The sequence below is a fragment of the Dendrobates tinctorius genome, unplaced genomic scaffold, assembly GCF_039654945.1.
Source record: "Dendrobates tinctorius isolate UK_male_01 unplaced genomic scaffold, ASM3965494v1 ptg000126l, whole genome shotgun sequence".
NCBI classification, from domain to species: Eukaryota; Metazoa; Chordata; class Amphibia; order Anura; family Dendrobatidae; genus Dendrobates; species Dendrobates tinctorius.
In genome coordinates, this window is record NW_027361794.1 from 16,111,227 (window position 1) to 16,125,697 (window position 14,471).

General features: G+C 50.4%; 1 protein-coding gene across 2 annotated transcripts in view; it reads right to left on the bottom strand.

The window, feature by feature from the left end:
- The window catches only part of LOC141047295 (uncharacterized), a 60,046-nt gene extending 46,547 nt beyond the window's left edge, over positions 1-13,499 (bottom strand). The window contains exons 1-6 of one of the 2 annotated variants that reach the window (XM_073542346.1): positions 12,870-13,499; positions 11,794-11,943; positions 11,491-11,664; positions 11,285-11,408; positions 11,105-11,202; positions 10,820-10,910 (exon numbers count right to left, since the gene is read on the bottom strand). In XM_073542346.1, coding sequence (XP_073398447.1) covers positions 10,820-10,910; positions 11,105-11,202; positions 11,285-11,408; positions 11,491-11,664; positions 11,794-11,943; positions 12,870-12,887 — 655 coding nt within the window. In that variant the 5' untranslated portion in view covers positions 12,888-13,499. The remainder of the gene's footprint in view (positions 1-10,819; positions 10,911-11,104; positions 11,203-11,284; positions 11,409-11,490; positions 11,665-11,793; positions 11,944-12,869) is intronic. The other variant, XM_073542347.1, reaches the window with a different exon arrangement.
- Between the last annotated feature and the right edge of the window lie 972 nt (positions 13,500-14,471).

Below are 14,471 nucleotides of genomic sequence, written 5' to 3' on the forward strand. Positions count from 1 at the left end.
ATTCCCCATCCCGGCAGGAACTGGCGCAAGCAGACCGTGAGGTGATTATTTTCGTGCGTTTGGTAAGTATATCTGCTGCTTCTCCAAATCTCTTAACGTTTGTTGTTTTTTTTCAGACATCGTCATCTTCTGCGGACGCGACAAGTGAGGGCGAACAGCAGGAGCAGCCAAGTCCCGGTGGTGATACGGAATGTAAGTATCAAATGATTTGTAATGTTCTTTATTTTTTATCTTCTATATTTCCTCTTTTCTGGATCTTTTTTGTAACTTTTTATTTACACAAAATTCGAATATTCTAATGAGTGTGTTTTGTCTAGGTTCCACAACGGGATGAAGACGTATACCTGGATAATGAGCACCTTATCCGCCTGGTCGAGGAGCGTTCCCCATTGTGGGACAGCCGTGACCGGCTGTACAAGGACAATGTGGTGAACCGGCGGCTATGGAATGAGGTGGCCGCAGAGTTGATGGATGGCTGGGACAGCGCCACTGCATCCTCCAAAAAGGCGTTTAGTAAGTATTTCCCTGCTCTGTTATGCCGCAGTGACTATTGTCCTTGATGGCACTGTTGGGTTTTTTGCTAGATATATTCTAGCAGGAAACCCAACAGTGTCATCTGGCTCAATAGTGACTGCTTTGGGTATTGTATTGCTGTATTGTGCTGCAGTGACTATTGTCCTCGATGGCACTGTTGGGTTTCGTGATAGCATATGTCGTGCATCAAACACAATTGTTACATGTTGTCTGTTTGTTTTTCCAACAGTGGACAAAGTTCGAACACGTTGGCGCTCGATCAAGGACCGCTTCAACAGTGATGTTCGTGCTGAGGGCCAGGTTCGCAGTGGTTCTGCGTCAAGGACAAGAACAAGATACCGATACTATCACACGTTGCAGTTCCTTAGACCGGTCCTTGCCACCAGATCGTAAGTATTATAATTTTTTGGTTTTTATTTTTATTAATCTGTGTTTTTCTAATCCACAGCTGATGCTTCTTGTAAAGCATGTGTTGCGATGTTACTAGCGCAAAAGGGGAAAGACTGACGTACCCGAGAGTGGACCCTCTGGGTCACGGCTCCAGAGCCCCCGAGGGCAAGTGCCCAGGTGAAGACCACCCCCTATACAGGGAGCGTTAGGGCCAGGCCCCCAGGAGGTAGAACCGCGACAGCCGGAACCAAAGGGGCGACAGGGGTAGTATACCGGAGAGGCGGCACGGGGGTACCGGATGGATAGAGCACAGAGACAAAACGGAGACCTAACGATACACAGGATGGGAGAGCCAGGAGGGGAGACCAGGACTGGAAACTGCAAAAGAAAGAGGTATAATGAAGTACACAAAAGGAGGGAAGAAACACGGCAGGCAGGGTGAGGAGAGGGAGAGCAGGCGACTCAGATAGAGTAGCGAGGCAGGAGACCCAGGAAGCACGGGGAGCAAAGTGTAGCAGCGCAGACAGAGGGGGTGAGACGGGGCCTGAGAACACAGTGAACGCCAAACAAGACAGGCGTCACCGCATGCAAAAACCAGGCGTCTTACCTGAGGAGACGCTGAACATAAATAGCGGTGGGCGCCGCTATCTTGGGGGCGGGGCCAGCACGTCAGACTACCCAGGAGGCTGCGCGCTGCGTGCCAGACGCCGAGGGAGCCGGAGACCAGGTGCGGGAGCGCGCCGGCCGGAGCGCGCAGCAGAGCCGGAAGTCGTGACACCTGAGGAGACGCTGAACATAAATAGCGGTGGGCGCCGCCATCTTGGGGGCGGGGCCAGCGCGTCAGACTACCCAGGAGGCTGCGCGCCGCGTGCCAGACGCAGAGGGAGCCGGAGACCAGGCGCGGGAGCGCGCCGGTAAGCAGGAGCGCGCCGGCCGGGAAGCAGGAGCGCGCCGGCCGGGAAGCAGGAGCGCGCCGGCCGGAGCGCGCAGCAGAGCCGGAAGTCGTGACAGTACCCCCCCCTTTACACCCCTCGCTCCTAATATTGGAGAGAAACCGTCTCATAATGCGGGGAGCATTAATATTTTCCTGAGGTTCCCAAGATCTCTCCTCGGGGCCGAAACCCCTCCAATCAATCAAAAACAGAGTCTTTCCTTTAACAGTCTTTCTAGCCAAAATATCCCGTACCTCAAAGGTGTTCTCTGAGCTACAAGACTGGGAGACTAGGGAGGGAGCAGCATGGAAGTGGTTGAACACCGCTGGTTTAAGAAGAGATACATGGAAAGTGTTGGGAATCTTTAGAGAGGCGGGTAGCCTCAACTTGTAGGCCACGTCGTTGATGCGACTCAAGACCTCAAAGGGACCAATGTAACGAGGACCTAACTTGTAGGAGGGAATTTTTAACCTAATATATCGAGAAGCTAACCAAACCTTATCCCCGGGACGATACGGGGGAGCGTCGAGCCGTCTCTTGTCGGCATACCGCTTCATTCTGAGACTGGCATTCTCAAGGGCCACTTTGGTCTCCCTCCAGATCTGAGAGAAGTCCACAGACAAGAAATCCGCTGCCGGCACGCCCGAGGTGGGGGATACGGGAAGTAGAATGCCGGGGTGTTGACCAAAAACCACAAAAAAGGGAGATTTGGAGGAAGCCTCACTTGGGTGATTGTTGTAGGCGAACTCCGCCCAAGGAAGAAGGGAGGCCCAGTCGTCCTGATGAGCGTTGGAAAAATGCCGAAGGTAAGATGTTAGCACCTGGTTGACTCTCTCGACTTGTCCATTAGACTGAGGGTGATAGGCAGAGGAGAAATCCAACGTTATCTGAAGTAATCCGCAGAGAGATCGCCAAAAACGGGAAGAAAACTGGACTCCACGATCCGAGACAATATGCTGGGGAAAACCATGGAGGTGAAAAACCGTGAAGCAGAAAGATCCTCGCTAACTCCAAAGCGGTAGGCAAACCAGGCAGAGCGACGAAATGAGCCATTTTGGAAAACCGATCCACGACCACCAATATCACCGTGCATCTAGAAGAGGGAGGCAAGTCAGTGATGAAATCGATGGCGATATGAGTCCACGGGTTGGTTGGTACTGGTAACGGATGCAGGAGTCCTAGAGGAGAATGTCGAGGAACCTTGTTCCGGGCACAAGACGGACAGGAGGCGACGAAATCTTGGACATCCTTGCAAAGCGAAGGCCACCATTAATGGCGGGAGACAAATGAGAGAGTCTTCTTATCTCCGACATGTCCGGAGAATTTAGATGAATGACTCCAGCGAAGAACCTTTAATCTGTCTCCACTTCGAACAAAGGTCTTACCAGATGGTGGGGAGACCAGGCTTAATGGAGCCACGGAAAGGATCTTGGTGGGATCGATAAGATGGATTGGACCCTCCTCCTTGTCGACAGACAGGAATGACCGTGAGAGAGCATCCGCCTTGATGTTCTTCTCCCCGGGTCGGAAGTGGAGTTCAAAGTCAAATCTTTCGAAAAACAGTGACCATCTGGCTTGACGAGGGTTGAGCCCCTGGGCGGATTGGAGATAGACTAAGTTCTTGTGATCCGTGAAAATGATGAACGGATGGAGGGCACCCTCGAGGAGATGGCGCCATTCTTCAAGAGCCATCTTTATGGCCAGGAGTTCTCTATCTCCAACAGCATAATTACGTTCGGGAGCGGAAAAAGCCTTGGAAAAGAATCCGCAGGTGAGAGTGCGACCCGAAGATGATTTCTGCAGAAGAACTGCTCCAGCTCCCACTGAGGATGCGTCAACCTCAAGGATGAATGGCCTGCTGGCATCCGGGCGATGGAGTACTGGGGACTTAGCGAATTCTTGCTTCAGGGTTTTGAAGGCAGCCTCGGCATCGGAGGGCCAGTGACTGGGATCGGCTCCTTTGCGGACAAGAGCTGAGATGGGTTTTGTCAAAGAGGAGAAATGCGGGATAAATTGCCTGTAATAATTGGCAAAACCCAAAAACCTCTGAATTGCCTTCACTCCGAGGGGACGTGGCCATTTAAGAACTGCGGAGACCTTCTCAGGATCCATCTCCAATCCTGAGTTTGAGACGATGTAACCAAGAAACGGCAACGAAGTTTGCTCAAAGAGACACTTCTCTAATTTGGCGAAAAGGTGGTTTTCTCTGAGACGTAGAAGAACTTGGCGAACGTCTCGCCGATGGGTAGCCAGATCGGGTGAGAAGACTAAAATGTCGTCCAGGTAGACCACGACACAGGAGTAAAGGAGATCCCGAAAGACATCATTAACGAGTTCCTGGAATACGGCAGGTGCGTTGCACAACCCAAAGGGCATAACCAAATACTCGTAGTGTCCATCACGCGTGTTAAACGCCGTCTTCCACTCGTCCCCGGAGCGTATGCGAACCAGATAATAGGCTCCTCGAAGATCCAGCTTCGTAAACACCCGTGCCCCCCTCAGGCGATCAAAAAGCTCAGAGATGAGTGGTAGGGGATATTTGTTCTTCACCCTAATTTGATTCAAGCCTCGATAATCGATGCACGGGCGCAGGGATCCGTCTTTCTTCTTTACGAAAAAGAAGCCCGCTCCCGCAGGGGACGAAGATTTCCGAATGAAGCCTCTAGCCAAGTTGTCTCGAATGTATTCTGACATGGCATCGGTCTCTGCCGGGGAGAGAGGATAAATCCTTCCACGAGGCGGGGTGGTACCAGGAACGAGTTCAATAGGGCAGTCGTAGGAACGGTGCGGAGGAAGAGTCTCAGCTTCTTTCTTATCAAAAACATCCAAAAAAATCATGGTACACCAACGGCAAACCAGGAGGAACAAGGGAAGGACCGGGGACACCTACGGGACGAACCGACAGCAGACACCGAGTCTGACAAGACTCCCCCCAGTGCAAGATGTTGCCACTATGCCAATCTAAGGTGGGCTCGTGAAGCCGCAGCCAAGGAAGCCCTAGCAGGATAGGATGAGAAATTCCTGCCAAGACGTAAAACGTAATTTTTTCCTTGTGCAGCGCCCCTACCTGCAACTCTACTTCATGAGTAACTAGAGTAACGGTCTCTAGCAGAGGTCGACCATCTACGGAAGCGAGAATTTGTGGGTTTTGCAAGGCCCTTACGGGAACAGAAAGTTTATTAACCTCTTCTAGCCTTATAAAATTTCTGGCGGAACCCGAGTCTACATAGGCCACCAGGGATGCCCGCTTCCCACCAACATGCAAGAGGACAGACAAAGTGAGGGGAAGAGAGGTATCACGTACACCTAGGGAGGCCTCTCTTACCTGGCCTAGGCGGAGAAGTTTTCCGGACGCTCTGGACAAGCACGGATGAGATGGGAGCCACTACCGCAGTAGAAACATTGACCATGGAGGCTCCTCTCCTTGCGACGCTGGTCAGAGAGCTTTATGCGGTCCACCTGCATAGGCTCGGGCGCCGGGGATCAAGGAAGGCTCCTGGGACGAGGACTGGGTGGTCTGCGGACAGAAGAGAATGGACGAGAGACCCTTCTCTTCCTGGCCCGCTCCTGAAACCGGAGATCAATTCGAATGGCTAAGGAGATCAAATCCTCCAGAATTGTTGGGGTGTCGCGGCCTGCAAGCTCGTCCTTTATACGGCTCGAAAGACCTCGCCAAAAAGCGCCGACCAGGGCCTCGTTATTCCAGCCTAAGTCGGAGGAAAGGGTCCTAAACTGAATAGCGTACTGGCCTGCAGTTAGGGAACCTTGGCATAAATTAAACAAAGCCTCAGTGGTGGAGGCTAAACGGCCCGGTTCATCAAAAACCCGCCGAAAAGTCTCAAGAAAAACAGAAAGCTGGGTGACTACCGGGTCATCACGCTCCCAGAGGGGATTGACCCAAGCCAAAGCATCCCCCTCAAGATGGGAAATGATGAAGGCCACTTTGGCTCAGTCCGTGGGGTATTGCTGGGGCAGCAGCTCAAAATGGAGACGGCACTGATTTATAAAACCCCGACATGATTTGGGGTCACCGCTAAACCGGGGTGGCTTGGCTAACTGCGGAGGGGAATGGGAACCCGCGGTGGAGGGCGCAGATGCGGCCGCATGCAGAGCGAGCAACCGACCATCCACCGAAGCCATGTAGCTGAGGATGTGTGACTGGGTGTCTCGCTGCTGAACCAATTCCTGTTGTAAGCCCGCCAACTGGGCGGCGTTACTAGGGTCCGAAGACTGGAGAGCGGAGAGACGCGAGTCCATCGTTTTCATGAAGGACATCATACGCGTCTGGTTCTCCCGGAGAAAAACTAACTCTTTTTGAGCAGCCGTGGCTCCGGCGGGGTCCATGGCCTGGTTATTCTGTTGCGATGTTACTAGCGCAAAAGGGGAAAGACTGACGTACCCGAGAGTGGACCCTCTGGGTCACGGCTCCAGAGCCCCCGAGGGCGAGTGCCCAGGTGAAGACCACCCCCTATACAGGGAGCGTTAGGGCCAGGCCCCCAGGAGGTAGAACCGCGACAGCCGGAACCAAAGGGGCGACAGGGGTAGTATACCAGAGAGGCGGCACGGGGGTACTGGATGGATAGAGCACAGAGACAAAACGGAGACCTAACGATACACAGGACGGGAGAGCCAGGAGGGGAGACCAGGACTGGAAACTGCAAAAGAAAGAGGTATAATGAAGTACACAAAAGGAGGGAAGAAACACGGCAGGCAGGGTGAGGAGAGGGAGAGCAGGCGACTCAGATAGAGTAGCGAGACAGGAGACCCAGGAAGCACGGGGAGCAAAGTGTAGCAGCGCAGACAGAGGGGGAGAGACGGGGCCTGAGAACACAGTGAACGCCAAACAAGACAGGCGTCACCGCATGCAATAACCAGGCGTCTTACCTGAGGAGACGCTGAACATAAATAGCGGTGGGCGCCGCCACCTTGGGGGCGGGGCCAGCGCCTCAGACTACCCAGGAGGCTGCGCGCTGCGTGCCAGACGCCGAGGGAGCCGGAGACCAGGCGCGGGAGTGCGCCGGGAAGCAGGAGCGCGCCGGCCGGAGCGCGCAGCAGAGCCGGAAGTCGTGACACCTGAGGAGACGCTGAACATAAATAGCGGTGGGCGCCGCCATCTTGGGGGCGGGGCCAGCGCGTCAGACTACCCAGGAGGCTGCGCGCTGCGTGCCAGACGCCGAGGGAGCCGGAGACCAGGCGCAGGAGCGCGCCGGGAAGCAGGAGCGCGCCGGCCGGAGCGCGCAGCAGAGCCGGAAGTCGTGACAGCATGATAGTAATGATTTTCCTTTCTTCCACAGCACCTGGAGCAGCACCCTGCAACCTGGCCTTGGAGCGGTCCTTCATCGGACGTCCTGACCCGTCCCAGCCATTCGACAGCCAGGAAGCACCTTGCAGGTCAGCCACACAGACAGCTGGTGTCCAGGAAGCTGGTCCATCAGGTGTTCCCCTGTCCCAGGTCTCTGCCACTGGTTATGCGGGCACTACCCGCCAGTGGCAGAGGGCCTTGGACAGGAATGTCTTGCCCGAGTTTATGCACTTGAGCGAGGCCTTTAATGCCAGCCTCAAGTCCCTGTCAGACAGAGTGGAAAGCGTTTTTTCACTCATGGAACGTGGTTTTAACCACATGGAACACCGCTTCCAATCTGTCGAACAGCGCCTTGACCGTCTGGAGGCCGACCTCAACAGACCAGCGCACCATTTTTTTACTAAGATTGAAAAGGGCATGGCAGAACACCTTAGTCCTGAGCAACAGCTGAATGTGCTGCAGGCCTGCAACAATGCTTTCTTGCAGGCTATGCAGCATAATCGGTACGGGCAGCAGTCAGTGGTGTCATTTCCACTTGTGCCACCACTGACACGCTTCACCTCACTACCGACTTGTGCTGCATACCACTGCACGGACACCCACCGTTACACCACCACAAGTCTGAGTGCTGCTGGTCACTTCACCGACACCACCATGGCAAGCGCTGCTCCTGTCTAGAGCACCACCACCACCCCCATGCATGCTTGGAGCACAGCCACAGTAACCACTCCGCAAACATGGAACAGCCCTGCCGCAAACACTGCAACATGTAGTAGCCCTGCCACCACCACTCAGCAAACCTGGACCATCACTGCCGCCACCAGTCCTCCTGCAAGGACAAGCACTGCCACCGCCACCACAGAGCATCAGCAGCAACAGCAGCCACAGCAGCAGACGGGGGACCCACATTCATTATTTGCCCCAAGTTCCAGGCGCCAACAATCAAGGCGGGCATTGGGCCCAAGTAGGTACAGGCAGGCCAGTTTAAGACAAACACTTATTACTAATGTAGCTGAACCTCTTTCCTCTCCTCCTAGTGTGTCTAGTTCAATTCAGATAACTGGACTCACTTCCCCCACAAGTTTGGTTGCCCCTTCCCCTAGAACACCATCTTCAACTATAAGCTGTGCATCTTCACTGCACACCTCCAACTTGCAACCATCTGCCCCCAAACGCAGAAAAAAATAAAGTTTTTTTTATAATTTTTGTGGTTAAAAATAAATTTAAATTTCTGGTTCACCATAACAAAGTTTGATTAATGTTCTTGGCGCCGTCTACACACACTGCGCCGTACACACAATGCGCATTAAACTTTGCAAGGTGTCATAAAAAGTGTTTTGAGGAATGGCTGTTTTTTACCATCCTCATATCACTTATTGTTATACTAGGCAAGGGGGATTATTGATATACCTTGTAATTAACAACATACTCTTGTGTGTTGAATCCACTGATGGGTAAAATACACGTCATATGTTAAATACCAAGGCCTAGTATAATAACTAGAGTTTACCGGCTAGGATCTGGTTTCATGAAACACAAACTGGTGAAACTCGGGCAAAAAAAAAGGCGAGTTTCGTTCGAAACACTACCACAATGTTAGTTAATGGGAAATAAAAGTCGGAATTGAGCTGATTACATTCATCCACTCAATGCAGACTTTTATTCCCCATTTACTTGCATTGGGGTTGGGTTTTGAACGAATCTCTGACTTTTTTTCCACTATTCGGACCAGTTTCATTTGAAACAAATTTGGTTTCATGAAACCCGATCCTACCAAAGTCGCTCAACTCTTTTACCTGCCCATCACAAAATTATGTAGAACCACACACGCCTTCCCCACCTCATCCTCTGTTTCAAGTTTAAGATTAATGGCTGTGCCGAGAATTCGCCATCTGGAGACAAGAATCCCAAAAGCACACTAGACAGTTCTACTGGCCCTGGTCAGCCTGTAATTAAATATTTTTTTGGTGTGGTCCAAGTCACGACTGGAGTGGGGTTTCAGTAGGTTTGCGCACATCTGAAAAGCCTCATCCCCCAACCATTACAAAGGGCAGTAGCGGAGCTTCGGTGTGGGGAAGAGGCCGTGGTATAGGGAAATTAAATTGGTTGCCATACAACCTCCGGCCCATGTCTGAGTTTTTAAAAGCCTGTGAGTCATTACCACGGCCAAATGCTCCAATGTCCACTGCTACAAACATACATCCGGCATCCGCAATGGCCATGAGTACTATTGAAAAGTACTTTTTGTAATTATAGTACTCCGATCCAGTTCTTTTGGGTTTGATGATCCGTATGTGTTTACCATCAACAGCTCCCAAACAGTTGGGGAAATTGCAGACTGTCCAGAATTTGTCAGCAATTTCCATCCACTTTTCAGCGGTGGGCAGGGGCATAAATTCTGGACAAAGAACGTTCCAGAGAGCCCGGCAGGTGTCCGCAACAATTCCAGACAAGGTAGAGATTCCAATACGGTACTGGAAGTGTAGTGAAGATAGGGTTGCTCCAGTCACCAGGAATCTGCGAAACAGAGAAAGAAGTAAAATTAATATTTCTGTATATGGTTTTTTAAAATTATAAAATAAAAAATTAGTACATTCACGAAAAATAATTATCCCAGGTTTTGAATAGTACATGTAAAAAAAAAAAAAAAAAAAAAGAAAAAACCATCAGACCACACCCCTTTGTTTTTAAATATTACGTACCGTAATGTCACCAGTAGCCGTTCCTCAGGAGGAATCGCACGACGGAGCTGTGTGTCCTGTCTCCGGATGGATTCTTGGACACGAGCAAGCAAATCCCTAAAGCTCTGTTGGGACATCCGGATATAATCTGTAAATTTCTCCAGGTTTGCCTGTAGCTCACTGTAGAGGGTGTGGTATGCCCCACGGCTCTCCCGGAGTTCAACAATCGGATGTATCTACATACGCCGCCGCTGCCGTCTTCGCTGTCTCTCTCTCTTCCTTTGTTCATGGCAAGCAACTGCATATGCCCTAGCCATCGCGATGTCCAAATCCAAGTTGAAGTGAAAACTCTTCCAGCGCAGATCCATGTTGACACGAGAACAATCAAGGAAATGTGAATACTGTAGACAGGGTCTATATATTAACATACCACACCGCCACTGACGTCCCATTGGTCGTGTGTGTTGCCAGATTGTTATCTAGATTTTTTTTTGGGTGAGGACAAACAATGTGCAAAAAAACGCAAACGTACTAAAAACGCATACAAACGCTGTGTTTTTTTCATGCATGCGCATAAAAATGCTTGAAAAAAACGCAGCGTTTGTATGTGTTTGTATGCGCAAAAAACGCGCTGCAAAAAAACGCAAGTGTGAAAGTAGCCTTAATATTTTTCTTCAAGTGATTTTTCTAACTTGTCAGAACATTCTATGTACGCTGTCATTTGGCTTTGTAGTTTATAGATCTCGGCAAGTAACAGTCAGCGTCATCTAATACAGGATCGTCAATGGATAACTTCTATAGAAAAGGGTTTTCAATGACCAACGTCATTTGAAATGTTTTGCATGGTGGAAAACGTGGTCTAGCGGCAAAACGGTGATCACACGATTGTGATACGGCCGGACTACAGCACCGATAAAGCCGCCAGAGCCGGTGACTGAGAAGAATCTCTGACTTGCCTATATTTAGTGGTTACTACTCACCCGACCGGTTATAAGCAGTAATCTCCTCTTTACACCGCTCATCACCCTTCACATATGTCTCTGTAGTATTAATATGGGTCAGATCTTCACGCTGAAACAAATATTGTAAAAAGTCACAGATGGAGAAGTCACATCTATGATCACTCTAATTCTGCCATCTCCACCGTTCTCATTACACAAGTATAAAACATATAATACTGGTGGATAAAACAAGACTGAGCACAAGACCTTCACAGCCTTCTACACATCATAGGGGAGATCTCATGACACCTTCTCTCCATCTACCTGATGATCCTGAGGAACACTGGGATCTTCTTGTTTACAGTCCTGTGGAAGAAGAGGACGGGGACATCTCTCTGGTGTTGTTTTCTTACTGGATAGATCTGGAGGAAACACATACAGGGACTGATTCATTCTTTACATACAGATAATTATAGGCCGCGTGTATTTAGTCCTGTCTATTACCTGGTGATGTGAGGGGCTGGGGAACCTCCATCATGACGTCCTTGTACAGATCTTTGTGTCCTTCTAAATACTCCCACTCCTCCATGGAGAAATAGACTGCAACATCCTGACACCTTATAGGAACCTGACACATACAATGATACCGTCATCCCCCGATCCCGTCATAGTGTTACTGTATAATGTCCCAGCATTCCCAGCAGTGTCACCTCTCCAGTCAGCAGCTCAATCATCTTGTAGGTGAGTTCTAGGATCTTCTGGTCATTGATGTCCTCATGTATCAGGGGGTGAGGTGGAGGCCCCATCATTGGGCTCAGGGGTCTTTCCTCAGACACAGGGTCCTGACAGCGCTCACTAGAGGTCTTCTTCACGACTGTGTAATCCTGGTTATGGAGAGACACATTAATAAATCTCACTACAGACATTTCCAGAGTCCTCACCTCTCCAGTTCTGTCCATCTGTTATTCCCATAGATAAGAATGATGTAATGTGACGTCATCAGAATCTCTCACCTCTCCAGTAAGCCGGAAGAGGATCTCTAGGGTGAGGTGTAATATCCTCTCCACCATCTTGTCTCTGTCCATATCCATCTTTGATGGGTAATTCATGAAAATTCTCTTATGTAGAAGGTCTTCACTGAGAGGATCCGATATTGTAGAGACCTGAATGAGAAGATGAGCCGATGTAACATCATAAAAATCCTGTGTAATAATACAATTACTGGAGATAATAAGGGAAACATATGAGGAGATTTATTATTTTACAGCATTTAGTTTTCTTCTTTACATCTACTAATAAAACCTATATATTTAGGCCACAGACAACAAGCAGTTTCTCCCTCGGAGTCGGCAGCTGAATACGTTCCTCATAGACTCATCTTCCATAACGCTAATTCTCGTCTCATTTACCGACACTGGAATCGGCATTAGCAATACTGCAGGAGATATTCATTACACAGGACAGGAGAAATAACTACTTCATGGTGAGGACGACATCTTCATCTTCTACTACGGCTCTAGGAACATAATTGGCCAGAGTCCGTCACTGACTCCATCCCCACCGGCCGTCTATATCAGGGTTCCCCAACTCCAGTCCTCAAGGCCCACCAACAGGTCATGTTTTCAGGATTTCCTTTGTATTGCACAGGTGAAGCAATTATCACCTGAGCAATACTAAGGAAATCCTGAAAACATGATCTGTTGGTGGGCCTTGAGGACTGGAGTTGGGGAACCCTGGTCTATATGAAGGTTTCCTGTCTTCCCCGCACTGTAATCTTCTATCACGTTAGAGCTCAGGTCTGAGTCACACACAGAAGTTTGAGGCTTTTATAAATGCAAATTGCCGCTTCAGGGAGAAAGAGGACTTGAACTCGATAGCGCCACCTCTTTCTCTCTGAAGAGGCAATTTGCATAATACATTTCCCAGGGGAGCATTGCACGGCGAATAAGCCTCCTCACCCTGACGAGCCAGAGCTGGTATGTCACTCTCCACAAGGAGAAACCTTACCCCTTAGACCCCAGGATTATATAAAGGCTTCTTTGTAAGAACAACAAAACAGGAGATATATGAGGCCAATGTCTCCACGTACAGTGGTTTTTTTTAGCATTTTCCTGTAGGCTTCCGTATATTACCTGAAAAACACAAAAAAAAAAAAAGAAATAAAATTGGGGATGGAGATACTGTGGAACATAATTCTGTGTGCGGGAACCAAGAAAGGGGCTCTATGGCATTAAGTATGGGGAAGAGTGAGAACTGATTATCTCCTGGTTTGGGTGGAAACATATTGTGTGTGGAGGATGGCGATACTGGGGGATCATTATACTGTATATGGGGCCAAGTAAGAGGCCCCGTACTATGAGAGTAATACAGGTTTCCTCGGTTCTCGTGTTTCATAGTTGGGTCGCTTGTATCTATCAGCGGAAAAGGAACAAAACCATTGTGATTCTTATAAGGAGACAACACAGAAACCCCCTAAATATAACATTTTATACCAACCCCACAATCTGTGACTCTTCAGTGTAAATCGCTCTCACCATTGGATTAGAGCTGATACTATGAAGCTAAAAAGACTAAAAAGATGTGGAGAATCCCCACCGACCTCAACCCGCAGAGCCGCACTCCACATAGAGAATAATGGAGCCTCCGGCACCGACCTCCACCCGCAGAGCCACACTCCACATAGAGAATAATGGAGCCTCCAGCACTGACCTCCACCCGCAGAGCCGCACTCCACATAGAGAATAATGGAGCCTCCGGCACCGACCTCAACCCGCAGAGCCGCACTCCACATAGAGAATAATGGAGCCTCCAGCACTGACCTCCACCCGCAGAGCCGCACTCCACATAGAGAATAATGGAGCCTCCGGCACCGACATCCACCCGCAGAGCCACACTCCACATAGAGAATAATGGAGCCTCCAACACTGACCTCCACCCGCAGAGCCGCACTCCGCATAGAGAATAATGGAGCCTCCAGCACCGACCTCCACCCGCAGAGCCGCACTACACATAGAGAATAATGGAGCCTCCGGCACCGACCTCCACCCGCAGAGCCGCACTCCACATAGAGAATAATGGAGCCTCCGGCACCGACATCCACCCGCAGAGCCACACTCCACATAGAGAATAATGGAGCCTCCAACACTGACCTCCACCCGCAGAGCCGCACTCCGCATAGAGAATAATGGAGCCTCCAGCACCGACCTCCACCCGCAGAGCCGCACTCCACATAGAGAATAATGGAGCCTCCGGCACCGACCTCCACCCGCAGAGCCGCACTCCACATAGAGAATAATGGAGCCTCCGGCACCGACCTCCACCAGCAGAGCCGCACTCCACATAGAGAATAATGGAGCCTCCGGCACCGACATCCACCCGCAGAGCCACACTCCACATAGAGAATAATGGAGCCTCCAACACTGACCTCCACCCGCAGAGCCGCACTCCGCATAGAGAATAATGGAGCCTCCAGCATCGACCTCCACCCGCAGAGCCGCACTCCACATAGAGAATAATGGAGCCTCCGGCACCGACCTCCACCCGCAGAGCCGCACTCCACATAGAGAATAATGGAGCCTCCGGCACCGACATCCACCCGCAGAGCCACACTCCAAATAGAGAATAATGGAGCCTCCAACACTGACCTCCACCCGCAGAGCCGCACTCCACATAGAGAATAATGGAGCCTCCA